Source organism: Oppia nitens, unplaced genomic scaffold, assembly GCF_028296485.1.
Source record: "Oppia nitens isolate AA-2021 unplaced genomic scaffold, nextdenovo-longstitch-racon4-pilon3 scaffold3_pilon_pilon_pilon, whole genome shotgun sequence".
In the NCBI taxonomy this organism is placed as follows: Eukaryota; Metazoa; Arthropoda; class Arachnida; order Sarcoptiformes; family Oppiidae; genus Oppia; species Oppia nitens.
This window is the reverse complement of record NW_026533221.1, coordinates 7,661,426-7,689,206: the sequence shown is the minus strand read 5'-3', so window position 1 is coordinate 7,689,206 and position 27,781 is coordinate 7,661,426. Positions and strand designations below refer to the sequence as shown.

At 24.8% G+C, this 27,781-nt stretch overlaps 4 protein-coding genes across 6 annotated transcripts; 1 reads left to right on the top strand and 3 right to left on the bottom strand.

Annotated features, from left to right (window-relative positions):
• Positions 1-501: 501 nt before the first annotated feature.
• On the bottom strand, positions 502-4,554 carry LOC128958618 (dynamin-like 120 kDa protein, mitochondrial). 3 transcript variants are annotated; one of them, XM_054304505.1, is made up of 14 exons: positions 4,183-4,554; positions 3,869-4,100; positions 3,613-3,797; positions 2,647-3,554; positions 2,468-2,583; positions 2,344-2,408; positions 2,205-2,281; positions 2,042-2,134; positions 1,738-1,972; positions 1,576-1,684; positions 1,272-1,501; positions 1,087-1,200; positions 818-1,022; positions 502-755 (listed from the first exon to the last, which is right to left on the bottom strand). In XM_054304505.1, the coding sequence occupies exons 1-14, from the start codon at positions 4,483-4,485 to the stop codon at positions 691-693; spliced, it is 2,937 nt and encodes a 978-aa protein (XP_054160480.1). In that variant the 5' UTR covers positions 4,486-4,554; the 3' UTR covers positions 502-690. The 3 variants fall into 3 exon arrangements, with proteins under 3 accessions (XP_054160480.1, XP_054160481.1, XP_054160482.1); XM_054304506.1 differs by having other exon boundaries at positions 3,613-3,791; XM_054304507.1 differs by having other exon boundaries at positions 3,613-3,773.
• A 995-nt stretch (positions 4,555-5,549) lies between these two features.
• On the top strand, positions 5,550-7,031 carry LOC128958080 (protein SAAL1-like). Its single transcript, XM_054303896.1, has 4 exons — positions 5,550-5,770; positions 5,835-6,041; positions 6,107-6,186; positions 6,254-7,031. The coding sequence occupies exons 1-4, from the start codon at positions 5,564-5,566 to the stop codon at positions 7,029-7,031; spliced, it is 1,272 nt and encodes a 423-aa protein (XP_054159871.1). The 5' UTR covers positions 5,550-5,563.
• Positions 7,032-11,734: 4,703 nt separating this feature from the next.
• On the bottom strand, positions 11,735-13,080 carry LOC128958665 (F-actin-capping protein subunit beta-like). The gene is made up of 6 exons (XM_054304566.1): positions 12,995-13,080; positions 12,841-12,930; positions 12,639-12,760; positions 12,321-12,576; positions 12,082-12,264; positions 11,735-12,017 (listed from the first exon to the last, which is right to left on the bottom strand). The coding sequence occupies exons 1-6, from the start codon at positions 12,995-12,997 to the stop codon at positions 11,841-11,843; spliced, it is 831 nt and encodes a 276-aa protein (XP_054160541.1). The 5' UTR covers positions 12,998-13,080; the 3' UTR covers positions 11,735-11,840.
• Positions 13,081-18,118: 5,038 nt separating this feature from the next.
• Positions 18,119-26,018, bottom strand: LOC128958079 (cationic amino acid transporter 4-like). Its single transcript, XM_054303895.1, has 10 exons — positions 25,818-26,018; positions 21,959-22,078; positions 21,343-21,647; positions 21,131-21,268; positions 20,538-20,750; positions 20,187-20,454; positions 19,257-19,305; positions 18,790-19,184; positions 18,415-18,714; positions 18,119-18,336 (listed from the first exon to the last, which is right to left on the bottom strand). Exons 1-10 carry the CDS (start codon positions 25,936-25,938, stop codon positions 18,119-18,121), a joined length of 2,127 nt encoding a protein of 708 aa, XP_054159870.1. The 5' UTR covers positions 25,939-26,018.
• Positions 26,019-27,781: the final 1,763 nt, after the last annotated feature.

Sequence of the window (27,781 nt, the reverse complement as noted above, 5' to 3'; positions counted from 1 at the left end):
ATTATCTACATAATCCATCGCTAAAAAATAGTTCATTATATTATTAAATATTTATAAAAAAATATATAACAAACATGTTATCACTTTAACTATAATTGCTGCACCAAAACAATTGAAGTATCATTTCTCAATTTTAATCAGAAACAACAAAACTAAAATATGGGTTAAAAAATTATAACTTTACTAAAAATATACTACTGTATAATGAAGTTATTAATTTTATAAATAAAATAAAAAATTAAAACGACAAATAACTAGGATAAATTTAATTTGTTTTAATTGTTTGCTGTACATGTCAGAAAAAATATGAGACATAATTATCATAATTGATAACAATATTAAAATTAAAAACAAAGTATAATTGTATAATTTAAATCTACTAATATAAATTCAAAATTTAAAACAATCATAAAATTGACTATAATTAATTAAAAATTATCTATATAATTCAATAATTATTTATAAAAATTATAATAATTTAGGTGTTACTTAAATATAGGTAACCATTACCGTAATTGTTATCTCGCATGCATTTATTTAACCTTTATCAAATTGAATCTAAATCATAACAGTAGAAAACCATATCTATATAAAGGTAAAGAATAAAACAAAATTTCATCAAAATATACAAAAAAAAAATTAATTTAAATAATAGTTTGCGAGTAAACAGTTATGCGGTATAAAGTTGTCTTATTTTTCTTCGTTAAGCATTCCTATAAATTCCTCTAATTTTTCTTGTATTTGTCGAACACGTTCTGAATAAATATAAATAACATTATAATAATAATATTAAAGAAAATAAATGACTAAAACAAACTCAATTCTTCAGCCAATTGAACTCTTCTTCCGGTCAAAAGATGTTTCTTTTTGTCTGAGTCTTGACTGTAGTCTTCTAACACTTCTTTGATTTCCTTTTCAAGTCTTTTGCCCTCAGTATTCATCACTTGTTGTCGCAATGCGTTAGCAGTGATGGCAATCATACGTTGTATTCGCCAAAAGAGTACCACATCATCGCAACACAACTATTATTACAAATTCAAACCAATTATTGATTTAGAAAAAAACACAATTTATTTGAATACTGACATCAGTTTCAATATTTTGTTGATATAAATAGAAAACTTTACGACAATCATAAACTCTATTTATGGCAAACTTCAAGAAACTCAATCGATATAATGGAAACCAAATTTGTTTTATCTGTTTGTGAAGTATTATTGTTTAACAATTTATATTAAATAATACTGTTGTTATAAAATCCTAATAAATACCGATTCAAAGTCAACATCAATGCCTTGATTTTGAAGATTTTTCTTAACAGCCGTCAACTCGTCATTTCCAAGACTAGGATTTTGTATATGATTTGAGTTATGTTGTGTTAATAATTTATCCAGTTCACTTTTTATACATGAATTAATATATTGACTATCATTTTGTGATTTCCATTGAAGCCATTTCTCAACAAAACCGGGTCCAACCAAAACTTTTAGTTGTGCTTCGGCTTAAATTTAATTCATAAATCAAATAAACAAACATTTTTTGTTATTTATATTTTTAAAAATAATAATTTATTACTTGAGTGTAATCTTTCATTAATGCTATTCTCTAAGAATTTTATAGCCAAATCCCATTGACTCTTATCGGGAACCGCTCGGTCTTCCAATACATTTAATTGAATGACTCTCTAATTAAATAATATTCAATCAATTAAAATGTTTTATAAATTCAAAAACTTACCAAAACTTCAGCTGCTTTTGATTCCCAGGAATGCCTTTTAATAGATTCTTCTGCGACGGATATCTTAAAAAAATCAAATATATTATCCCTGTCTTTCTCCTTCTCATTCTTCTTTTTCTCAATTAATCGATTGAATTCTTCCTGAAGTGTTTCCCAACCAACGGCTACTGACTTCGCTGGTAGTGTCATATCAGCCCATTGTTTGAGTCTGATATCCACTTGAGTATTAAATGTACTAATAAATAAAAAATACAGATATTTTTATAATGAATATTACCGGTTAAGACACTAAAAGAAAACAAACCCTGAATTGGATGTCTGTGCTGCCGGCAAATAGATGTGTTCAAACACATAAAAGCCAACTCTTTCCCATAATTTTTTTGATATAACTTCTTCCCTGTAATTTACGGTAATATAAATAAATAATACGGTAATAAAATATTCTAATAAATTATAAGATAACAAACCAATAATTAGGACTTAATTGACTTAAATTAACGATTTCATCCAATATCTCTCCCTTGGCTTTCTCAAAAAGTTCATCCTATTATAATAAATATTATCCGGTAATTACAAATATATTATTAAATTAAATTAAATGCTAACCCGATCGAGTTCCCGAAGTCGTGGGAAACTATTTTTCCATTCAGTTTCCAAATTAAAACGGGTAGCTTTTAAATAATAATAATAAATTTATTTATAATTTACATTAACAGTTAATAAGCCTAACCTTTGAAAGCATCGGCCTGTTGTTCAACAGAGGACTTAACCATTTTCCAAAAGCAATCGGCAACTGCCAGACTAAGACTTTGTGTAGTACATTGGGATCCATTCAAAATGCCAGTCCTTTTTTAAAAATAAAAATTTTAATAAATAAATAAAACATTTTTACAAATAATAAGCCATTACTTGCAAAGTTTTGAATTACTAAAAAACTGTGATTCATATTCTTTAATTGATTGAATAGTTTCATCTTTATTGCCGCGACCCGTGACGACTGCAAAATAACCCAAAGCTTTCATTGGAAACAGTTTTCCGTCTAATATTTTTTGAAGTCTCGACGGATTAGTCATGTTTTGTTCGGCTAAATCCACTTTTGTCAACACAAATATTGTTCGTTTGCCATTGGGATCCATTTGACTGACCAGATCAGTGACAATACTACGTTCAGCATCAACTGATCCATCTTGAATACATAATATTATAGCATTAGGATTACTCATATAAGTTTTGGTAATAGCTTTGATGGCATCCCTGGTGTCCTGAGCCATTTCGGTAGTAACAGTACTGATAACTCCGGGCAAATCAACTAAAACCATACGTTGAATGCCCGGTCCTTCCACTGTCATTGATATGACTTCACTGCTAACAGTGCGACCTTTTTTCACAGCATTTCTCATCCTTAGTTCAACTTCTCGACGTAAATCTGCTAACTCTGACTGTTTGGTTAAATCAAATTCTCGGGTACTGTCCTTAAACCTGGCCACATGATAAGGACCCTCTTTTAATGTCACTTTTACTGGTGATCGGGTCATCATTTCTCCCGCTCCGCGCGGAAATATTCGCGCGCCGGCTATCATTTCGAGAACACTTGTTTTACCAGAACTTTGGTCACCGACAACAATAACTCGTGGCAAATGGTCTTGAGTTCTATAATTAGTGTCGTAATCACTCAATTCATCCAAAACTTCTGAGTATAAGTCAATTAACGATTTCTTCACTTTACGTGTTGAATGATTTTGTCCTCTAAGAAGAACTGTTTTCTTTAAATTTTTGTTTTCCTTTTCTAATCTTTCAATTTCTTTCTGATATTTCAGCTGAAAATATATCACAAATAAGCAATTGTTTACTCTGTCATCAAATCAAATGTCAAACCTGAACAGCAATCAGTTCGTCTTGTAATCTCTGAATTCGAGCCTTTTCTGTAAATTGAAAATTTGTTTCGTCTTTCGACTCGGAAGACGATGAAGAACCAAAAAATGATACCTTAATAGGCATCGGATCAATAGATTCGAGTGGAAGAGACTCTTCAGATCCTAAAAGCAAAGGCAATGCTATGTCTGAAATTATATCACACGTTTCACAATGGGATTGGAGTTAATTAAGATTATGACAATTAAAGAGGACATACCTGACTGTTGCTGCTGTTCCCGCTGTTGTTTGGCTTCTTCGACCCATTGCTTAAAAAGTTCAAGTTTTTGGTTGGCGTTTGTATTCAATTTGGCAATAAATCCGTCTTCAGAGGTCAACCGTTGTTGTAATTCAAACATTTTATCTCTGATGCCATTCATTTGGTCACTATTTGGAACAATGTCTTCAATCCATTTAAATTTCGGTAGACTTTCTTTCCATTCTTCATATTTCTAAAAAATATAATCAAAACTTCTTCACAAAACCTGAAAATATCATCTCTCGATGTATTGTAAAACATGACAAATACGATACCTTTGTCACCTGATATCCTCCGCCAACAGCTGATCCAAGAATTAGATATCGGATTTTAAGGACACTTCTGATAACTCTTGCGGCGGTAAACATGTTTCGCTTATGGATTGTATATATTGTCAATTGGTTCACATTTTTACCATTATTTACAAGAAGTGGTCGCAAAACAGCACACGAATAACATTTGACAGACAACTCATTTGGTATCCAATTGGTCACCGATTGTGACAACAAATGTCTTCTTTTATGTCTTAAAATTTGTTTCAATTCTTGATTAATACATGTCTTACAAAATAAATACATATTTTGTGACCAAATGTGCGAAAAATGTGTTGAAATGCAAACCAAAACATAAGTAATACAAGTATTACACATAAAGTACAGCATTTGAGAGAGTCTTAAACAACAGAGACGACGGAAGAGATGCTATTAATTTCAATTATAGGGTCAACAATATATTGCATTTAAAAGTGACCATGGTCATTGTTAGTCATTGTTGTTGATAATTTTAAACTGAACAAGATTGTAATTGTAATTGTAATTGTAATTGCTCATTTTTCAACTAATTGTATGATTGGCCATATAATATACTGTCGACTGTTAAAAAATTATAAAAATGATAGTCGACAGCAATTATCTGCCCAATCATACAATTAATTGAAAAATGACCAAGTACAATTACAATCTTGTTCAGTTTAAAATTATCAACAACATTGACCATGGTCACTTTTAAATCCAACGTATTATTGACCAAATAATTGAAATTAAAAGCATCTCCTCTGTCTTCGCCGGCGACGCTGTTTAAGACTCTCTGACAGTATTCTGTGTTCAGTCAATGATATAACTATTATATGTTTTCATTGAAATCACTTATTAATGCACAGAATATTCTGTAATCACTTAATTAAATTTCATATAATTTCATATAAATTATTGTAATATTATTGGTATATATGATAGTAAAATAGTTAATATATAATTAAACATTTGAGTAAATAGTTTTGTATTTTTTTTTGTTGTAATTTTAATGTTAAGTAAAATTTATAGTTTTACTTTTTTCTTCAATTATGTTATAACGTTATTATTGACAATAGAGTAGTCATATTAATGCTGTAATACTGTATAATTTTGTACAATAATTCAATAATAGTTATATTATTGATAAACAAAATACATTAAGTTTTAATGATATTTACTGTAATTTGAAATATCAAATAAACAATTACCGTATTATATAATTGATATTATAATTGTATTGATAATAATATGATTTAATTTGACATTAATTTAATTATCATATCATATATTAAATGTTTATAGTTATTGACGATACAAATGATATAATAATCTAATAAATGAAATGAAAATTAATTTATAAATTATGAATGATTTAAGTGAAGACAATACCAATGGCACTGATAATGTCCAGTCAGACCATGAGTTGTCCAATGGTGTGACTATCGGTAATGACTATTCACTGTTGGATGTGTTGAACGAGGACTCAACTGATAGCCAATTGTCCGATACTATCGGTGATACCGTGTTTTCTCGGCACTGGCTCTTCAAATGTCTCGTCAATACTGTTAAGGTATACTATTTGTAGATATATATTATATTTATTTTAAAAGGTTATTCAATTGACTTATTATTAGTTGATTAACAAAGAGGGCAACAATCAGACCAATGATGACGAAAACATATCTCAAGAACCGATAGAATTGGACGATAAGTCAGAAGAAGAGTTGTCAATATTGTGGGATATGTCGGCCAATGAGGACGTGATGTCATTTCTTAATGATATTAAAGCCATTGATTTGTTTGAGACTATTATTGTGCGGACAAATTCGCCGAGATTTGCGGTAATTATAAATTATTTTGTTTATAAAATTTTATTGATTTTTAATATACTTTTAATGGTTTACAGGAAATAACTGCCGGAATATTAGCTAACATTGCCATCAATCGAGATATTTGTCTCAATTTAGCCAATCGACCAAATTTTCGGTTTGTTTTATACATTATTTTAAGATAAGCAGCTATTTTAGTATTACTATTAAATCTATTTTTATAGACAACTTATCATTGATACCATTAGTTCATCTGATATACCATTTGTTATACAAATTGTACGAATTATAAGTACATGCCTTAGCAATGAAGAAGTAAAGTCATTATGGCTGCAAACTATTAAAGACAATAGCCATCAATTTCTGCATAACATTCAATACACATTTGAAAATTGTCTTAACTGTGATCTATTGAAAAGTATTGTACTGTTAATAAACAAAATTGTATATTTAGACGACCAGTTTGTCAATATTTGGATTACATATGATACCCGTTACGAGACAGTCAAGTGCTTACTAAATGCTGGCCAACAATTAGTAGATGAAGATTCAGAAAATATTGAATTTATTGATTATATTTGGCTTATAATTCATTCATTAAGTCTATTAAGAGATGATTTTACTGAATGTCATCTCATATGCAACAGAAATGAATTGTTGTCTTTGTTTTGTCAATATATAATTGACTCATTCGGTGATTCAGTGGACTATGTGATAGCCAGCGCACATCGGGCCGGATCTCTGTCTGCCGCCATCTCATTGATTAATCAAATGCTGTGCCTTTCGACATATTCATCAGTGGAGCAACTGTTTGATCCACAAATGTTGGACTGTTTGAGACAAATTCATCTAAACTGTGACGAGTATATCAAACAATTGGCTACTGAAGCATCACATGATGTCAACTATCAATTAGCTTTGGATGCGTTGAAAGCCATTCAAAAGAGTGTTCAAAATTTGGCACAAAAACGCCGAAATAGTTGTTTAGAAAAATCTATATAAAGTTTTTAATATATTTAATATTAAAGCATTAAACATTTTATTATATTATTATTTAAATATCATTAAGATTAGTAACTAAACTAATAAATTATCTTTACTTAATAATATTTATAAATTTATACAGTATTCATTAACATACAATTATTATATATTAATACAATAACTATTATATAATACTCATAAATTATTCTAGTTATAATATAAGTAATATACAGTACACTACAATACATTATACATTATATGTAATGCATATTATTGTGACAATTTATTATTGACAAGTTTTAATTATTGTAAATTACAATTTGTAATATACAGTACTGTAATACAATATAATATATTTAAATACTGTAATTTACTGAATAAGTTCACAAATATAGTTAATAAAAACAACTCAAATAGTTATTTATGCATTAATTAATTTTGATATTTCAATGATTTATGTATTCTCATAAATAATAATTGTAAATTTATATTTATAAATTATTAATAGTAAATAAATAAAATAGCTAATAATTATTTACTGAAATACAAATTATGTGTTATTGTAAAATATCAATTTTTATACAGTACTTTCAATTATACTAAATTTAAAATTGAAATCTTTATTTAAAGTTTTTTACTAAATAAATGTATTTTCTAAATATGGCATAAAATCTGATAAAATGATAAAAAGACATTAATAATGAATATATTAACAAATTGTCTGATATCAACATACAGTAGATCTACATTATGTCAAATATCTACGTTTTTAAATTAGTTATATATTACATAATTTAATGAATAATATTATTATAATAATAATTACATATTTATTTTGTAACATACATTTAGATATAATATACATTAATTTAATACTTACTGTACGAATAGCTCAATGTATTTGTCAAAACAGATAAAAAAATGAGTTGACGTAAAGATAAAAAATTTACTGTAGTTATAAAGTGAGTGTATATTTAATGATACACTCAATAAACAATATCAGAAAAACTATTGACTTAACATTAAATTCACAGAATCTTCAAAAACGGAGACTATTTTTAAACTAATATTTTTTGAAACTCTGTATCTGAGCTTTTATTGTGATTGTGAAGTGACTATTAAACTAATTTACTATTAATTTTACTCAAATATATAACATATAAAATTTATTGAATGAAAATAGTCATAATTTATTTAATAATTTATTTATTGGCTATTTTGTAATAATAAAAATTAAATTAATTTTTGTTAAGTGTTTTAATAAATATAAATTAAAGTAATATTTAAACAATAATTGTAAAAATGTCTCGATTTTGTAGTAACAGTAAGGATTCATTTGATAGATTTGGTGATGACTTGTGTGAAGTCATACTAAACTACTTAAGATTAGATGATAGACTCAGATATCAATGTGTGTCCACTCAATGGAAACGGCTATTATTGACGACAATCACAGATCTTAATATTAATAGTAAAACTAAAAATATTTACTCAAATATGTCTAACTTTGAGACATTGCTTAAAAAGTTACCAAACATTGAAAGCATAGATTTGTGCGATAGTATGAACTCTCAATTTATTGATAACTTATTTCAAATAATAATAAAATTGTGTGATAATATTCATACGATTCACATCTACCCGTGTGATAATATACTCATCGAAACTGTGGATAATTTTTTTGCAAAATATGCCAAACAACTGAAAATTATTGATATTTATATAAGAAATTATGAAAATGAAGAATTGATTAGTTGTTTTGACCAAAACGTTAAAAATTGTCAAAATGTCATTGAATTTCGACTAAATGTTTATGAATATAATTATAAAATATATAAATTTTTTGATAATAATAATAAAATTGTGTTCAAAAGTTTAAGAAAATGTTTAGTTGATTATCGTATGGAAGATTCAATTGTATTGAATAATTTTGTTGACAATTATAAGGACACAATGAAATCAATGGTAATTAAGATATACGACAACTCAGTTGAAGAAATAGACGATGACTTGAATGATATCACTGATGATCATAAAGTTTTTATTAAAACATTGTTTACTGGTTTGTCTAAAATGAAACAATTGGTTGATTTACACCTAAAACTTGATTGGATTGGAGACTTGTTGATCAAAGTGGTCATTGATGATGGACTCAAACAAATTACTAAAAATTGTTGTCAACTTAAAAGACTTGTCTTAACTTTTGATGAAATCTCGTTGAATGTATTATCAGATATCATACAACCAATTAATGACAACTTTAGTCACTTAAAACGTCTTCATATTAATGGATATTTTTGGGATGACTTTGTAATGAAGAGTCAATTCTTGAATAAATGCAAATATTTAACACATTTAGGGATAACTCAATACATTCGCCACAAACCGAGTCATGCAATCAACGACTCATTCTTCGACAATATTGACCACAATTTACATCGACTTCAATATCTCTATCTTTTAGAGACTATGATTAGCGAAAAATCACTTAATTGTTTGTCTAAACTAAAACATCTTCAATATCTTAAACTTTATTATACTTCAGGTGTAAATCAGAAAACATTTAATGATATGATTAATAAATTCCCTAATATTAAAACAATTATAATTAAAGAAATGTACTAACAATATAATATTAATTGATTATTAATTAAATAAAGATTATACTTATCTTATAAATGACAATATGTATGACAATAGAGAGAAAAAAAAATTTGATTAAATGTTATAAAAGATACTTTTTGTTAAAAAATAATTTGAAACAAATGTAAATTAAATTGTAATAAAAATGTATTTGAATATAAAATTATAATTTATATGACATAGAAAATATGTAATAATCTTTTACAGTATTAATATATAATACCAGTAAGTTATTAAAACGTAAGAGTATTTTAGAAATTGTTGGAAAATTAATACTTAATAAATTATTATATAGTTTTTTCTCGAGATTATTATATAAATTATTTATTTAAAATAATTGGTTTAAAAATAACAAAATTGATAAAAATAAGTGTTTATAATTGGTATTATATTTAAAATGATATCTTCATCGGATCTTTCTTTAGACTCTCAAAGCATCACATCAGCCAAGAGTGCAGATGTGGATCAGTTTTTAGGACTTATATTAGATTTGTGTCAACAAACAAATCCTATGCCTTTTGGTATTGAATTTTCGAGTACTGCTTACAGTAATTTACAGCCATTAGAAACCGGTTCCTATAGTCTGGTCAGTAAAGGCTATAATACTACACTTAAGAAGGATGTTGTCTTTAAAGTGGTAAATGTCATATCATCCAAGTTATATAAAAAGCTTTATGGGGTTGACTTTGAGGGTAAAGAGTTATTGTCGGAAGTGCTCAATGAGATAATGGTGACAAAATGGTTGTCAGCATTGCATCGAACAATATGTGATCAAAGAGGACATGAGTTTATCTCCCATTCCTTTCCACGAATGCTTTCCGTACGTTTAGTTCAGGGATCGATACCAAACTATTTGCTTATCAAAGCCACTAATGATTCGGTCGACAAATTGGACAAAATTGAACAAAACAGAGATATTCCGGGAACTCCTAAACTTTATTTAGTCATTACAATGAAATATTGTGGAGAAGCTCTTTGGAAATCCATTCGACACAAGAAAGTCAATCCAAAACAATTATTAAGTGTTTGCTATCAAATAACTCTAGCGCTTACTGTTTGTGAGTGTTTGTATGAGTTCGAGCACCGGGATCTACATATTGCTAATATACTTATAAAGAAAACTAAGAAAACAACCATTAAATATGTCATCAAAACTGAAACCTATAGAATTCAAAGTTTCGGTATTAAAGCTTTTATAATTGACACAACATTTTCGCGGATAAAGTTTGGAAACAATGTGTATTATACTTCACTATCTAATCGTTTGAATCCAAAGCTTTCTATCAAAAATCCAGATCTTCAGGATTGGGTCTACAGATGTATGACTCGAGAGGCCAAAAATGATTGGCAAAAGTGGAACCCAAGGACTAACTTATTTTGGTTGCGATATTTGTATAAGACATTACTCATGTCATCGGTGGTCAATCGTAGTAAAGACACTGTTGTTAAACGTATTTTAAATGATTTACTGAATAAAATCGGAAAATATGATGCACTCGAAGAGTTTATTAAACATATCGATAATATTCGCTAAAGTTATCGAAATTTATTTATTAAACGTATTTAAAATTATCAATATTAGGTTAATATGTTTGAACTTACATTTGTACCAATTTATTATATGCCGATCAAATTTATTTCATCTTTAATTCTAAACCTAATACTTAACTTTAATAATAACCAAAGTATCAAATATAATATAAGTTTTAAAAAGCAGACAATAAATTTATGAGAAATTTATGAATTTATTCATTTATTTAATTACAATTTAATAAAACCATTATTATAGTTGTTTTGATGTTATTTCAAGGAATTTTAAGCATTGTGTTATTCAATGCTTATTTTAATAAAGAGTTATTGTCCTAAAAATAATTTTTAACAAAATATATTTATATATTAACAATGCATTTCTATATATAAATTGAATAAATATTTAAACCAATAAGTTATAAAAAAAATTGTTATTAAATTGTAAATAATCTAAAGAATGACTTAAAAAGTTAAACGATAAGAACCAATATATGCATAATTATCGATGAAATAATAATTAAATATATGTTTATAATTAAATTAAAAGATTAGTTATTAATCTTATTGAAAAACTTTAAACTTAAAGACAAGTATCGAAAATCTCAAAATGCTGTACAACTCATTGGGTATAATAATAATAAAATTAAGTTTTCATCAATTATTCAAATCTGCTTTCTGTCTCTTTTGAAGCGCTTGTGCTAAGTCTGTCTTAAGCGCTTCCGAGAGCTTCTGTTCGGACAATGACTGCACTGAACGCAATCCATTTAAAATGCTATTAGTTTTGCCAAAATAAATCTCATTCAACGTATTGCGGATCTTATTCTCCATGTCCTACATCACCACAAATAGTTTCATTAGTTGATTAAGATATACATCAATATCGATGTCAACAAACCTCAACCATTCTTCCAATGTTAGCGATGTGTGGATTTGTTTCACTTACTGTATTATCGGCCTCGACTTGTCTGGTAAGACTACCTCCTAAATTCATGGTCCCTGAGCTCGGTTTGTTGGTCTGCAACCATAACATCACAGTTGAGGTAAGTTTATAGTGAGCATTACGACCGCTCGACTTTTCCTACAAATAAATCATTTATTAATTTCTGCATAAATAGATCAGCTATACATCCATACCTGCACTTCGACCACATGTATTGAATCCCAACATCCTTTGATCTTTTTAGACCCGTCTCCGGCTTTCTTTATAAGTATAACACCGGCGAAACCGTTATCTAAATCCCACAAATAGACAGATGAAACTCCGCCCTCAAAATACATTTCCCTGTACTGATCAAAGGCTTGGTTGGCATCCACTTCCAGTTGTCTTAACTTATCCGACGGCATCGCTCCGTCCTCTAAGGGCGGGTCGTATTTGTTACTCCACGGAGACCTTTATGCAAATCATGACTAAGTGTTATATACAACAACAACCCAAACATCACCTATCAATACCTGTATGAATCTCCATCGCGATTGTAATCACATAAGAGGTAATCCCTTCCGGTCTCTTTATCCCTCGCTATCTTCAACGGCTGATCAACAGATGACAACAAGTCTTCACACAAATCGGGAACCTATTAGACATATTTACATATATAGTATAACAATTCAATTGGTTATTATATTAATGGTCCGGATGTGTGTCACCACTGACCAGATCTATGAGATCGCGTAAATTTTTCTCGATCTGTTGCGGTGGCAATCGTCTCATTAGATCCAATGCGTGATCCAATTGTTGTTCACTCTTAATAAAAATATTATATCATTAATACGATTATCAGATATGTTAGACATGTGCTGACACTTACCATCTTTTTTGTTGATCACTGAAGACAATTGACAATCAAATTAAATACAAGAAGTGTTTGTTTGTCAGCACTTTAATCAACAAATTGTTCATAAAATATGTGTTAATATATTGTTTGTAATAAATGTTTTCAATCCATAAATAGTGTTGATATGTATTGAACCCAATCTTATCTAAACACTAATGCAATTCATGTGACACTCAATACAGTTATTATCAAAACAAACACATTATTGACGAAACAATTACTGGTTTGGACTCACATTCAATGTAATGTATTTTGTGGACAACACTGTGTTGTGCTGTATATTGTAATACATTTCTCTATTATATAATAATCACAATTACAATGAATCATAAATTACATGATATTTTATTAGTATTAATATACTGTATGTTATACAGTATTATAACTATTGTATTGACTTTTAGTTATAATAAATGTATTAAATAATTATTACATAGTTGTATGTAAAAACTAAAAGTTACTAATTTACATTAAATACAATATAATATTTTGCTTATTAATATTTATTAGTATATCAATTATTGATTCATTAATTATTTTAAATAATAAATCAAAATTAGTATTACATTTATAGTAATTTTAGTAAATTTTATCTCATGATGCTTAAATATTATTAAATTTATAGACACTTTTTAATAATAATTTAAATAAATATTGCAATTTTAGTTTCAATTAAAATATAATTTTTGGAATTAGGAATAAATGTATTTTATAAGGACTCACATTGTTGATATTCACTTATATTACAGTTTAGTTTAGGTTAGTTTAGTAAGGTTAGGTTAGGTGAGTCCTTATAAAATACATTTATTCCTAATTTTTTGGTGTTAAAATGTGTAGTTAAATATGAAGAATCACTTCAATTTCAACAAAAACAATGAAATAATTATTTATAAGTTTTTATAGTTAGTATAAAATTTTGTGAATCGCATACTCAGGTCATGTTTGGTAGTAGAGCCTCAATAATCGTTATCTCTATTATAATCAAAAAGTATTGAGAAATTAAAATATTATTTCGGATTTCAATCCATTAAACAAATATCACATGTTATGAATATCAAAGCCAGTATGTCTATCACCTAGGTGTTAATTTTTGTAAATATAATAATAATTGCCTATATTTAAATAAAATTAATAACAATATATAAATGTTCAATTAAAATTAAAATTTAAAAATATATATAATATAGTATTTACTTATAGATAAAATTACTAATAATTTTTTATAATAAAACAATATTTTTCAGTTTTGTTCTTTTATATGAAATATAATTAATTTTTAAAGATCTGCCATTGTGTAAAATTGTAATATTAAACATAATCTATAAATATTGTTATTTTTAAAATATTATATTATTTACTATATTTTTTCTTATGTAATTTTTAAATTTTAGTTCTAGCTAATTATATATATATATATATATATATATATATTAAATATTTTTAATCTGTATAATTGTATAAAATGACGATAACTTTAATAATAAAGTTTTATGAGTAGTCAGTATATTTACAAAAAATTAACACCTAGGTTATAAGTATATCCGATCTCAAGTTTGAATAATAAAATTAAAAATATTTTCGCAAAAATTTATTTTCTTTACTTAATACTATTTGATTGTAGTATAGATAACGATTCTTGAGGCTCTATTTGGTAGACATAAGAAATTTTAAATACAAGCGGAAAACCGGGAAAATAATTATTTTACTTAAAAATCAATACATTACTTATAACTTATATTAATAGCAATCATGGGTGGATATGACTATATAAAATTTATATGTATTATACCGTATATTAAATATATATCATTATATTAGACACTATATTAGTATTATACTGTATTAGAGACCCAATACTATGTGTCAATCACTTTCTATGGAAGTCATACTTTAGATTAAATCAATGATAGTGTAATACAAACAGCAATTTATGGTATGATTTTAGTTTATTTTTTTTATAAATTTCTATTGTATTATTATACTGTATAACTAACTAAATAGCAATTGTTGATAACATATTAGTTGAATAAAGTATTTATTTAATTGAATCTCAATTTATTATTTCTAATTTTTAAATATAAAAAAAATGTTGTACTTTTACTATGTTGAATATTCCTAATTTATATTCATTAGTATATAATATTAATATAAGTATTACAACTATTTATAACTAATTAATTAGCAATTAATGCACTTTTAACTTATAAATTATATTTTATTATATGATATTTTAGTATTATTTATTAAATTACAATAAACTTAAGTTATCTGTAGACAATATTTGGCATGAAATTGATGAACTGCTTATTAATTATTTTTTCAGATATTATTAGATTTCATTATAATATTGATCTTACAGTAGACAATATTTGAATAATTTTATTAAGTTTCATCTATATTATTATTATTAGTGATATATTGTATAATGTAATAGTTAATTTGATATTGATAGCTAAATATCATTTAATAATTTATTTATTAAAGTTTTAACATGGAATTCAATTTTAAGCCATCAAATTCATTATACATAAGTATTTTGCTTAATATTAAATTAGTATTATTGACAAACATTACCGGTTTATAAATTTTTTAAAAATAAATAATATCATTGTTGATAAACTGTGCTGTTGTAATTTTATTTTTATAGTAGAAATTTAATTATAGAAATTAACTGTATATAAACTTTACAGTATATTAAATATAATTTTAAAAATATTTTTTAATTTAAAATAATGTGTCAAATTTGTATTTTAATATTATATACAAATTACAATGTTTTCTAAATTATTATAAAAAATAAATTACATTTTCGCATAATTAAATTCTTATTCTTAATATAATTATTTGTTTTTATTATTTAAAAACATGACTCAAAAAGTAGCTGTATCAAATTTTGCAAATTATTGATTAATCAAATTAAAAAATAGATTGTTTGCGGCAATTTGAAAATAGTATAATTTAATTTAGTATAAAAGTAATTTTTAAATGATTTCTGATTTTTTACAATCTATATAATTAGTTGTTTAAAAATATTTTAATATAATTATTTAGTTAAATTTAATTAAAAAAACATCTACAAATAAAATGAAATTTTATAGATTTTTTTACTATTGTTTTAATATTGTAAAAATTATAATATAATTGAAATAACCTTTAAATACTTTATTGAAAAATAAAATTACTTTTGTACAAACTAGGATATGTTATACTGTATTAGTGTAAAAATTGAGAAATTGTGAAATATTACGCTAAAAAATAATTATATATAAAAATAGATATATAAAATATATAAATAAAATTACTTTGTTTAATATTTTAAGGTATTAATTTAGATTACATATATAAAAAATTATTTAAATTTATATTAAAATAATATTAATCCGTTTTAAAGATTAAAAGAAATACATTAATTATAAACGAAAATGATATTATTTTAAAAACTTTAGTAAAGTAATAAAATTTTAAAATAAAATCTAAACTTTTATAAATAACATAAATATTTTTTCATTTCTATATAATAATATGATTTTAATCTTTAATAGCATTTTTATGTACTGTATTTATAACACATTTATAACTTACGTGACTTACAAGTTATAAATTAAGGTAAAATTGTTTTTATTTAGTTTAATATTATTAATAATTAATTGTTTAACAATATTAAAGGTGATAATAATTTTGACTCATATTTTCATATTAGTATTAAAATTATTTGAATAAACTTCTACTTATTTATTAATAAACAAATGATATGACAAAATATATTAAAGAAATGTGAAAATATAATCAATGATTATTTGGTTAATTGTTAAATACAAATCACCTGAAAATTGAATACAAATTAAGATATAAAATGACTATAAATCTTATTAACTGCTAAACACATTACACATGTCTGTAAAGTAATGCAAAACGTGATACCATTGCCTATAAATTATATAAATGTAGTAAAAATATTGATCAAATTTATTTTTATATATTCTATAGTTTGACATTGTTTGGGCACCGGTAGAGCACAACTACTGTCAAAATAACTAACCAAAAGAATAACAGTGCAGTACGTGATGTGTTAATCAAATAACAATATTAATAATTTACATCAATCCGTATCCATCATTTCGACGCCGAGTTTATTAAAAGTCATAAATGAAAACATATTGTTATATAACATTTGACGGCTTATTGTTAAAGTGATAAACGATTGTCCAAATCTTCTCTCTATTACAATATATAATATTATAGTTTTAGTAAATTTTATTTTTATTATAATAATATAATAATTTTGCATTACATTGTTTGCGTGTTAAGATTAAAACAATATTAATGAAAAATGGTTTTATCATGAAAATGATGTGAACATTGGCTACATTTATGCAAATTAAATTAAAAAGTTATATTAAATAAACATTGTGTAAAGCCTTGAAACAAAATATTATTAAATTAAAATAATTGGTTTGTTTTATTTTGATTGGATTTACAATTTAAATCCCTTAAATATAATATCAATACAAGTATACAGTAATATCCTATAATAGTTGAGAAATCTTGATTTGTTTTACGCTAAAACATAGTATAAATTTTATGTTTATGTCTACAATATATTAGGAATAAATAAGTTTAAGATTAAACAAACCAATGCTTTGTAATATCGATTGTCAAGTAGTAGTCGTGAATAAAACATAATCTAATTTATAATATGTTTTGATCCGATTTCACTTTGCATTTCACTTGTTTGAAGCATAAAATATATAATATTTATTTTATTTTGCTTTGATAAAAGTTTTCATATTTGGTAATATTATACATATAAACTGTATAACAAATGGAAATAAAATTAATATTAAATTTTATAAAAGATGTTTCACACATAACATTTGGAAACATTACTAAAAAATAAAATAAATAATTTTGTTATTTTATTAGCGCATAATTATAATTGTTAAGATTATTCTACAATAATTTAATTATAAATTAATTTTATTATTACTTTAAATGTGATAGATTTATACAATAATATGAAATATACTGTATATTTAAATTATATTAATTTTAGATCTACAAAATCTAATGAAATGATATGTACAGTATATGAAATGTTTAAACGGATGATCCGACTATAATGTCACATATATTAAACTCTTGACTTTCATCACTGGTCTCAATGAGTGCTAATTCATTAATATATTGATAGTCTTCGTGTGCATTGCAATCATCGCCATCAATGGTCTCTAAGCACTCTATGCTATCTAAAGGTTGTAAGCCATCCAAAGCCTGAACACTATTCCAGACCCCAAAACTCATATAAACAAAAATACCTGAAATAATAAAACATTAATTTGTTTTGTAAGGACTTTCAATAGTTATATTAATATTATGAACACTTAAAGTCTTACCAAATAAGCACCAAATGAGAAATGCCAACCAAGAAGTGTATGGTAAACATACGATTAAGTGTATATCCAACCAAATGGAGCAAATGGGTAATAATGGTATACACGGCATACTATTGTTGGAAGTCGAGACATGATGTCGGGGCTGACCTGTCATCAGTGCCACACAAACACATATAACAATAAATAAAAGAGTGGAAAACAATTGTAAACTCCATTGGATGCCAACGGGTAATAGGTTTGGCATATGTACTGTTGTGATGGCCATTATAAACATTGTTGCCATCATAATAGGTAATATGACTATTAGTAAATATAATTTATTTATATTTAAGTTCAACAATTGAGATATATTTTATTATTATTTTATTTGAATACCTAAAACAAATTTTTCAGACTTAACAGTTGGTTCTTGTCTTGTAGTAAGTGATAGATTAGAAACCGATGTAATGACTGTTTGATTGATTAACTCGACAGACAATGTTCTTGCGGTTGGAAGCGATCCATAGCTGTGATGATGACTGCAATTCAATGGACGATCGCTTTGAATGCAATTGCAAAATGTTTCGCTCAAACAGTTATCATTAGGCAACTCCTCAATCAATTGGCTATCATTTGCTATTGATTTCAATATAGTTTGCCTTTTATTAAGATAGTAATCACTTATAGATTGGGTTATATTATGTAATGAATTTTCTCTAATATCTATATAACTGTTTTCTCTTAATAGCATTTCACATGAATCTGAAGGCAAATTTTCAGTGCGACAATAGCTGTGAATTAATAAATAAATACAATAAATAATTGATAATTTGATTCATTGCTTTATTGTAAAATTTGCTCACCGAAGTGATAAAATTGATAAAGTGACCGTCATATATGCAAATATAGTTCCTGTTATTTAAATTGTTATATCACTTAAATATTAAACTTAGTTTAATGTAAATATCACACAAAATATAAATTATATCCATTTAAATTTAAATGTAAGTATTGTATTTTCTACAGTTTATGTTATATAGTAATATACAGTACATGTACTGTACTATACTGTATATAATTTATTTATAATTTTTTCAATCTAAAAAATTTTGTGTTAAAAATCTAAAAATTTGAATTATTATATATTTCTTGCAACAATAACATACTTTATTTATCCATTTAATTAATTCCTTAAATTGAGAATTCGTTCATTTTTTTATAAGTGAATGATTTTCTCAAATGTTTTTTAGAGAATAATCAATAATATTCTTTAAGTTATATTTTCTAAGTTTAATAGAAATGAAACTCATTTGCATTCGATGCCAATATAGAGAACACATTCTACTAAAAGTGCAGTTTTGATAACAATATTATAATACAAAATATACAGAATATTCTTAAAGTGTCATAAATTGAGTATAAATATATATATATATATGTATACTTAGTATACAGTACTGTACAGTATATTTGCTAACATTATATTAAATCATTGCATTACATTGATTAATGCTATATAATGTATTAATATTAATAATATTTTTATATTAGATATATAAGTCATATAATAGTGTAATTGTGTTCAGGTTCGCAGGTTTTGGATAATAAGTTTGAAATATATAAATAATATAGTTTAATCTTAATAAAAAATGAATTCATTAATTTATTAAAAATAAAAAAATCGCATAAAAATAAATTAACAAAGAAATAAAAATATATATTTGATTTATTGCAGGATAACATGCAAAAGCAAAAAACAAAATTGAATTATTAATTGCTTATTCATGAGATACCTGTTCCGATAAAATTCAATATAGTTGTAGTTTGTAATGGAATGCAAGTGATGGCACAGACAACTGTTGATACAATGGTCGCACATTTGGCTACTCCTGAGTTGGACTCGTATTTTGAAAGAAAAGTGAAGAGTAAGCCATCGTTTGATAAACAATACAAAAGACGAGATAATGAAAGCAAAGATGCAATTGTTGACGATATTAGACCACAAATGGCTCCCATAATCACAAAGTATTTCATACCATTCAAACCTCTCGTAACAAATATCTAAATAATATTAATATAATTAAAAATTAAAATTTTAATTATGCAAAACAACTGTAAAAACTAAAATATTAAATATACAATACTTTAATAAGCGATGCGTTTGTTTCGAGCAAAGAGAAAGGCACTAATAATGTGATGGCAATCGAGAGACTAAATGATGTCATCAAAGACAACACAAACGTTAAACTTATGGCAGAAGTTGTGTTTTGATATGAATGGCGACACTCTGAAGATAGCAAACCAATAATGTCGTAACCATTGAATACAAATAAACAAACGGCTGCTCCAGAAAATATCTATAATATAGTATACAATAAAAAATTTAAATTCAATTCATATAACATATAATTTTCTTAAAAGCACTATACAAACACTATTGCCTTATTTTTATTGTACGGTATAAACGCATTTAATACTAAAGTCACATTAAAAGCCTAACTTTTTTTTAATATTCAAATGGATTTAAATCTAATCAATGAAAAGATAATAATAAATAGTTTCACAAAAATAGCAATATAATCAAAATATCATAATATTTGATTCAATATAATAATGCAATATTTGTTTGCAAACTATTGTCTAAGTTATAAATAAAAATATGATACATTTATATATTCAATAATTTGATTTGAAATATAACAAAAAAATATTGTTATTTGGGAACAACAAGACTTACTCCGACAATTCCGTTGGGAAAAAATCCGGGACCGGCTGTCCAGTTGTCACAATCTGCTAATGATAGACAACTTAATAGGATTCCAACAGTGATTAGTAAACATATAAAGACCAGAATATTATTATAAATGCATGAATTCTGAAACAAAATAACAGTTTAGTCGTATATATTGCTAAATCTCATCTCATTAAATATAACTGTATTGACATTACTTTGAGATTTTGTGTTAATACATATCCAATAAGTAATAGAAGTAAAGCAGAGGGAATGTCAAAAAATATGCCACCATTTGAATCATTGAATACATTATATGTAAAGCTATTGGCAAACGTGTCGTTTAACAAGTAGTTCATATAATTGGTAATGGATTTAGTCGACAATATGACAGCCAAAAAATATTCAAAAACTAATGACCAACCAATCAAAAAAGCCGGTAATTCACCCAAAATTGAATACACATAACAATAGGCCGAACCTCCACTTGGAAATCGAGTGCATAACTCTGAATATGCCAGTCCTGTAATATAATAAATATAATTTTATAAAATTTAATTAAAAATTAATTCTAATTACAGTATTATATTTTTTTGGTTTGACATAAAACTAATAGTTGTATACAAAAACAGATAATTTCGTGTTTGAGAGCAATTCATGACTCGATTGAAGTAAAAATAAATCAAAAATAATTGGATTCTTCTTATTTGACAAATAAATATCTTTTATAATATTTGATTGGCTCAGCACTTGTATTTGAGTTTATATAAAATTGAGTAAAACTTTATGAAAGTCTCTATTTTTCTTATTATTATTATTACATAAATTCAATACCTGCGAGGCCTGAGGCCACTGAAGCTATAAGAAAACTCAATACAATTGAAGGTCCGCTATATTCACGAGCTGTATGTGCGAGGATTGTGTAAACACCGGTTCCTATTGTCGTTGATAAACCTATTCAACAAATTCAATATATTATTACAGTAAAAGTTTATCATAATTACACCAAAATGTTTTAACAAATTTCTATAACTATTATAAAAATAAATAAAAATCATTATTTATAATTATGATACTAATTTATATTCTATACCTGTATCAATACTGATTATCACATTAAATATTATAGATCATAAGCAGGGTTGCTAAAGGTTTTCGATTTCAGGGGGGGTATAGGGGGAGGTAAAATGGCAAAATTTTCGAAAAAGCTTGGGGGGGGGTATAGGATGGGGTGAACATTTTTTATTGCATTTTTAAACGACAATTTTTGCCAATTTTGAGTAAATTCCCATTAAATTCCCAATAAATTCCCAATAAATTCCCACTAAATTCCCACTAAATTCCCACTAAATTCCCACTAAATTCCCACTAAATTCCCACTAAATTCCCACTAAATTCCCACTAAATTCCCACTAAATTCACTATAAATTCCCTGTAAATTCCCTATAAATTCCCAATAAATTCTCTAAATTTCCAAAAAATTCCCTATAAATTCCCAATAAATTAACTAATAAAAATATTCTCAGCTTAATTTCTCAATACTCAAAATATTTTCTAAATATTAAGAATTGCATAAATATATATATACAACTATTATAATAATAATTATTAAATAAAAATATTATTGTTTTAAAAAAATAGTTATCAATTAAAAAATTAATGATATAGTACTGTATTTATTATAACGTTTTAATAATAATAAGAAAAATAAAATTGTCAGAAATAATTATTAATTAGTTCTAAATAATTAATTTAATTTAAGAATATATCTTATTATAGTATTTTAAATTGAACCATAACTAACACATTTTAATATAGATTCTAAATTCCCACTAATTTCTTATAAATTCCCACTATATTCTCATTAATTCCTTATAAATTCTTAATAAATTTCAACTAAATTATCTATAAATTAACAAATAAAAATATTCCCAACTTAATTCTCAATACTCAAAATGTTGTCTAAAATATTCATTTTTACAAAAATATAAAAAATAAAGAAATGCATAAATATATAACTATAATTATGATAATTAATTAAAAATACAATTATTTAGTTATAAAATTGATTATAAAATTAATGATATAGTACTTTATCTTAGTATTATAGTACTTAGTGATATAGTGTTTATTATAACGTCTTAATAATAATGTGAGAAATAATTATTAAATAACTAAATAATTAATTTAAGAATATTTTTTTAGATAGTACTTCATATTCAACCATAACTAACAAATTTTAATAAAAAGTTTAAAAATATTAAAATATAATTTTTTTAAAATTTATGCTAAAAATTTGTTTTCGACTTTTAATATGAAATAATATATATATTCATTTATAAAAGAGCTAAAAAATAAAATATATTTAATTATTTTTTTGAAAATTGGTGGGAATTTATTAATATATTAAATTTCTCCATCTCAGGGGGGGGTAAGACGTCTTACCCTACCCTACCCCCCCCCTTTAGCAACCCTGATCATAAGTCATAAAAACAAAAAACAGCAAAAACAATAAAAAATTTAATTTATTCTGTATTATACAGTAAATACTTAACTATTTTTATTAATTTTTAAAATTAAAATTAGAAAATATAGAATAAAATTATTGAAAAATAAAGTATTAATCCAAATTAGAGAGTATTTATTTATATTATTATATTAAGCCAAAAAAATAACCGCTTATATTAAAAGACAAACAATGTGTGACAGTATATAATAAAAATACGTAACTTTAATAATATTCTCAAATACAATGTAAACATTCTTTTAAATAATTAGTAAAAGTTTTAATTAGACCTATAAATTGCATTTGAGATACTTTTTATTATAAAACATTAAAAATATTTGCTCACAATATTATGTAACTAATATGTACTAATAAATTGAAAAGTTGTTCATAAGTTAGTGATTTATTTTAAATCATTTTTTATGTATCAGAAAATATTGGTCTCATTTCCTGTTTGTAATGATATTTCGTAAACTTCATTAATAACATTAAAAATGATAAAAAGAACAAATAAATTAAATTGTCAATTTAATTTCAAATGTTTATATTTTAAGATAAAAATTTAAGTTTTACTAAAATTATAACTTTTATAAAAAATTAATTATTTGGGTATACAAATTGTATAATACGATACAATAATATTAGTTTAAAAAATTATTTTTGTTTTATAAAAATCAAATTAGAGAATTAATTTATTAATAAATTGGATATTAATTTAAAAATGACTTCTTAACTATATTAATAAAATTAAAATAATATTAATTTAATGTCACATATGAAGACATGTGATAATCATTAGTTCATTACTCTGTAATCATCAATGAAATGGCTGACTAAGTGAGGCCAAAGTCTTATCTTAAGCTCATTCATGTCTTTTTTTTTGACAAACCTTTTACTTGATTATAAGGTTTGCATCAATGCATCCAATGATAACAAGGATAATAACAGTTTTATTTACTCAATGCAAACTAAACTTATCTATAACTCGATGGCCTGTCATTGATCGCCAGTTTTTTTTATTGTATTACATCTCAAAATATAAACCCTTTTTCCACAATAATTGTCGTTTGTTTTTCATTTGAAATCTCAGTATATATTAAATAGTCATTTGTTCAATATTTCTAACAAAATTAGTTAATGTATTTTATTATACGATTGCTTATAATTTCATTATTAATAACACTTTAGCTAAAAATGTTTATTAAATTTTATTTTTTTAATTCACGAATTGCTTAAATCTAATATTGTATATAAACTAGTTTTTTAATTTGCAAATTATTACATTATTAAGTATAACATTAGTAAATTTTATTTATATTTAATTACTAATGCATAGATTATACATTAGTTATACATAGAAATAACATTTATCAAATACTTAACTTTTAAAAATAAAAGCTTTTATAATTACTCAGATAATTTTATAAGATATGAAAATTAAAATTGCGATATTTTATTTTTTTGTATATTGCAATGCTTATTTAATATATTATTGATTACATATAATTATAAGCTTATATACCAAATTTGGATCTATATTATTGATTAAATAATAATTATTATGAAGTTTTATAGTTATAAATAAGTAATTGTTTTAAATTAGAAGTGTAAGCTATTATTAATTAATAATTTGCCAGTTTTAAAATTTTCTTAAATTATACTGTATATAAACTTACTACTGTTAACAACTAAATATTAAATTAAATAAATAAATATTTTAATAAAAAATATGAGATAAAAAATAAAAAGTGGTATTTATATATTTTTCATATTAAATCTCATTTTAAAATTCCAAATAAACGTTAAATAATTTACTTAATTGTTATAACATAAAAAGGTTAGTAAATTATAACTTAAAATTATTTAAAGTAACAAGTTAAAGTTATATATATTTTTGTATATTTTTAAATTAAAATAATGTCAATTTCTAATATTTACTTTGAATAGTTAATAATATTACTATATAATATTAACTTAATATAGTGATTATTTAATATAGTAGAGTTAAATAATGTAAATACAGTGTGTTGTAGTGTAAGAATATAATAATATAGGCTATGCTGTACTATATGGCATTACTGTCCTATTTATATAAAAAAATGTAATAAAATGATTACTTTTAACTTTATTAAACTTATGACTTTTGTATATAACACATATATAAATAATAAATAAGTGCGGACTCACCCAAACAGGTAATGTCGACAACAGATAATGACTTTTGAGGTATAGGTTTGCCACCAACTGGTGATGAATTAGTCTTTCGCCGCAAAAGAATTTTGAGAACAGTTGAAAACGTGTCAACCATTGCATCGATTTGTCGTCTTATACTTTATCCAAAAGTGAGTAATATATTTGCAATCAATGCACTGTTAGTTGACATGAAATGCACAAAACTTTTTTGGTTTTGTTCAAAACAAGCGATTGACAAATGACAGCAACAAAACATTTAAAGTTGAGTGAAGACAACTAGTGATGACAACTCCTTTTGGACATAAGAGTCATTGCAATCATAATAGCGATAATAACGGCTAAACAACTCATCAAATATTTCATTCGCGCTCTCATAACATGTGTTGTCTTCCTCTCAAACTCTCTGGTAATCCAAAAATATGTATTTCTATCACAACATTAATCATTGCTTTCAATAGTAATTTTGTTTTATATTATTTGCTCACAACTTTATGTCACTTTTTTATGTGTTTTTGTTGTCGAGAGAAATGATTTGAAATATATGTATTAATTTTGATACATTTTTCGTAGTTTTTTTTGTATTAAGTTTGATACTTTCTACAGATTGTGTCAATTGTTTGCATAAAATATAGCAAAATATTTGTTTGTCCAACAAATCTTTGAGTTGAATATTAATTTTATATTTAAAAAGCAAATTGAGAAAACAGAGAATTATTTTGTTAACTTTTTTAAATTATTAATATTATAGTAAAAATATTATACATTTATTTACATTAATATAGCATTAGATGTATTATATAATATTAACATTACAGTATAGCACTGAGTTGTGAATTTTTGTAATAATAAAGAGAGATAAATCGGTATTTAATTTGATATTAAAATATCAATAAATTGAAATTCAATTGATTTGGTGACATATGTTTTAATTGTTTAAGTATGGATCAAATGAATCATCACTGATGTGGTGTTTATAATTACCAGAATATTCTTGATATTCTTGATTATCGTTTGAATAGCAGTAATATTCAAGTCATTTGATTGGAAAAGTGACAGATGTTGTCATGTGTTGTGTTGTTTGAGTGAATCTTTTTTAATATTATCCAACATATCGTATATATATTACAATATAAAAGTTAAGTTATCCATCAATAATACTATAGTATGAAACACAAGTCAAAGCGTTGGCACATATCTCTCAATACATATACAGACAACTGTTTCACAGTGAATGAGTGGTACATAAGCTGTGAACAAAACTCTTAAAACACACACATTTTGAATCCTTTGTGCATTTCATAGTATTAAATACTATATGCAATGCCTGAGACTTGCGTAGGAATGTCTTTACTAAGAGATATTTGAGACCTACCGATGCTATTGACAGTATTATAGCGTTTAAAAAGGATAAGACTTTTGATTATCCCTTTACTATTCAAAACTTGTTTGACGCAAAAGAGATGCCATAATTATATTATTGCAAATCGAGTAGTGATGCAAATATTTAAATAAAATTAACGATTCCGGTGTCTATGTATTCATTGGATCAATTGAACGGATATACAGTATTATAATATTATAACACAAACCATCAAAATATAAAATTCAATATTTGTTTTCATTTATTAAATATTTCTATAGTTTTCAAGCACTCAATTAATTGCTTCACTTTTTGTTTTGTTTAACAATTCGTATAAATTAATAGATATTAATGTTATTAATAAAACAAATATATGAATGATTTTGAAAATATTTTAATTAAACAATACTGTATTGCAGTAAAATAATTGTTAATTACAAACAAAACATTTTTCGTCAGAGTAGAAGTACATCTTTAAAATTATGTTTATTACAAGTTTTGTGGAAAATATTAGAAATTAAATTAATTTTAGTTTATTTAACAAAATACAAATAGTTTTCTCTATAATATGACAACATGAAAGAGTTTAATACAAAAT

What these genes read in the sequence shown, in the direction of transcription:
- LOC128958618 (XM_054304505.1), bottom strand. Translation starts at nt 4,485, where the DNA reads ATGTATTTATTTTGTAAGACATGTATTAATCAAGAATTGAAACAAATT. An exon ending in TTGATGTTGACTTTGAATCG is followed by an intron (nt 1,201 to 1,271) that starts GTATTTATTAGG and finishes CTTCACAAACAG; the next exon opens with ATAAAACAAATTTGGTTTCC. An exon ending in AACAAAATATTGAAACTGAT is followed by an intron (nt 1,023 to 1,086) that starts GTCAGTATTCAA and finishes TTGTAATAATAG; the next exon opens with TTGTGTTGCGATGATGTGGT.
- LOC128958079 (XM_054303895.1), bottom strand. Translation starts at nt 25,938, where the DNA reads ATGGTTGACACGTTTTCAACTGTTCTCAAAATTCTTTTGCGGCGAAAG. An exon ending in AGTGGCCTCAGGCCTCGCAG is followed by an intron (nt 21,648 to 21,958) that starts GTATTGAATTTA and finishes ATTATATTACAG; the next exon opens with GACTGGCATATTCAGAGTTA. An exon ending in GTCTGAAAAATTTGTTTTAG is followed by an intron (nt 18,715 to 18,789) that starts GTATTCAAATAA and finishes ATTTACTAATAG; the next exon opens with TCATATTACCTATTATGATG.
- LOC128958665 (XM_054304566.1), bottom strand. An exon ending in TACGCGATCTCATAGATCTG is followed by an intron (nt 12,761 to 12,840) that starts GTCAGTGGTGAC and finishes TATGTCTAATAG; the next exon opens with GTTCCCGATTTGTGTGAAGA. An exon ending in ACATTGGAAGAATGGTTGAG is followed by an intron (nt 12,018 to 12,081) that starts GTTTGTTGACAT and finishes GTGGTGATGTAG; the next exon opens with GACATGGAGAATAAGATCCG.
- LOC128958080 (XM_054303896.1), top strand. Translation starts at nt 5,564, where the DNA reads ATGAATGATTTAAGTGAAGACAATACCAATGGCACTGATAATGTCCAG. An exon ending in CAAATTCGCCGAGATTTGCG is followed by an intron (nt 6,042 to 6,106) that starts GTAATTATAAAT and finishes AATGGTTTACAG; the next exon opens with GAAATAACTGCCGGAATATT. An exon ending in GCCAATCGACCAAATTTTCG is followed by an intron (nt 6,187 to 6,253) that starts GTTTGTTTTATA and finishes CTATTTTTATAG; the next exon opens with ACAACTTATCATTGATACCA.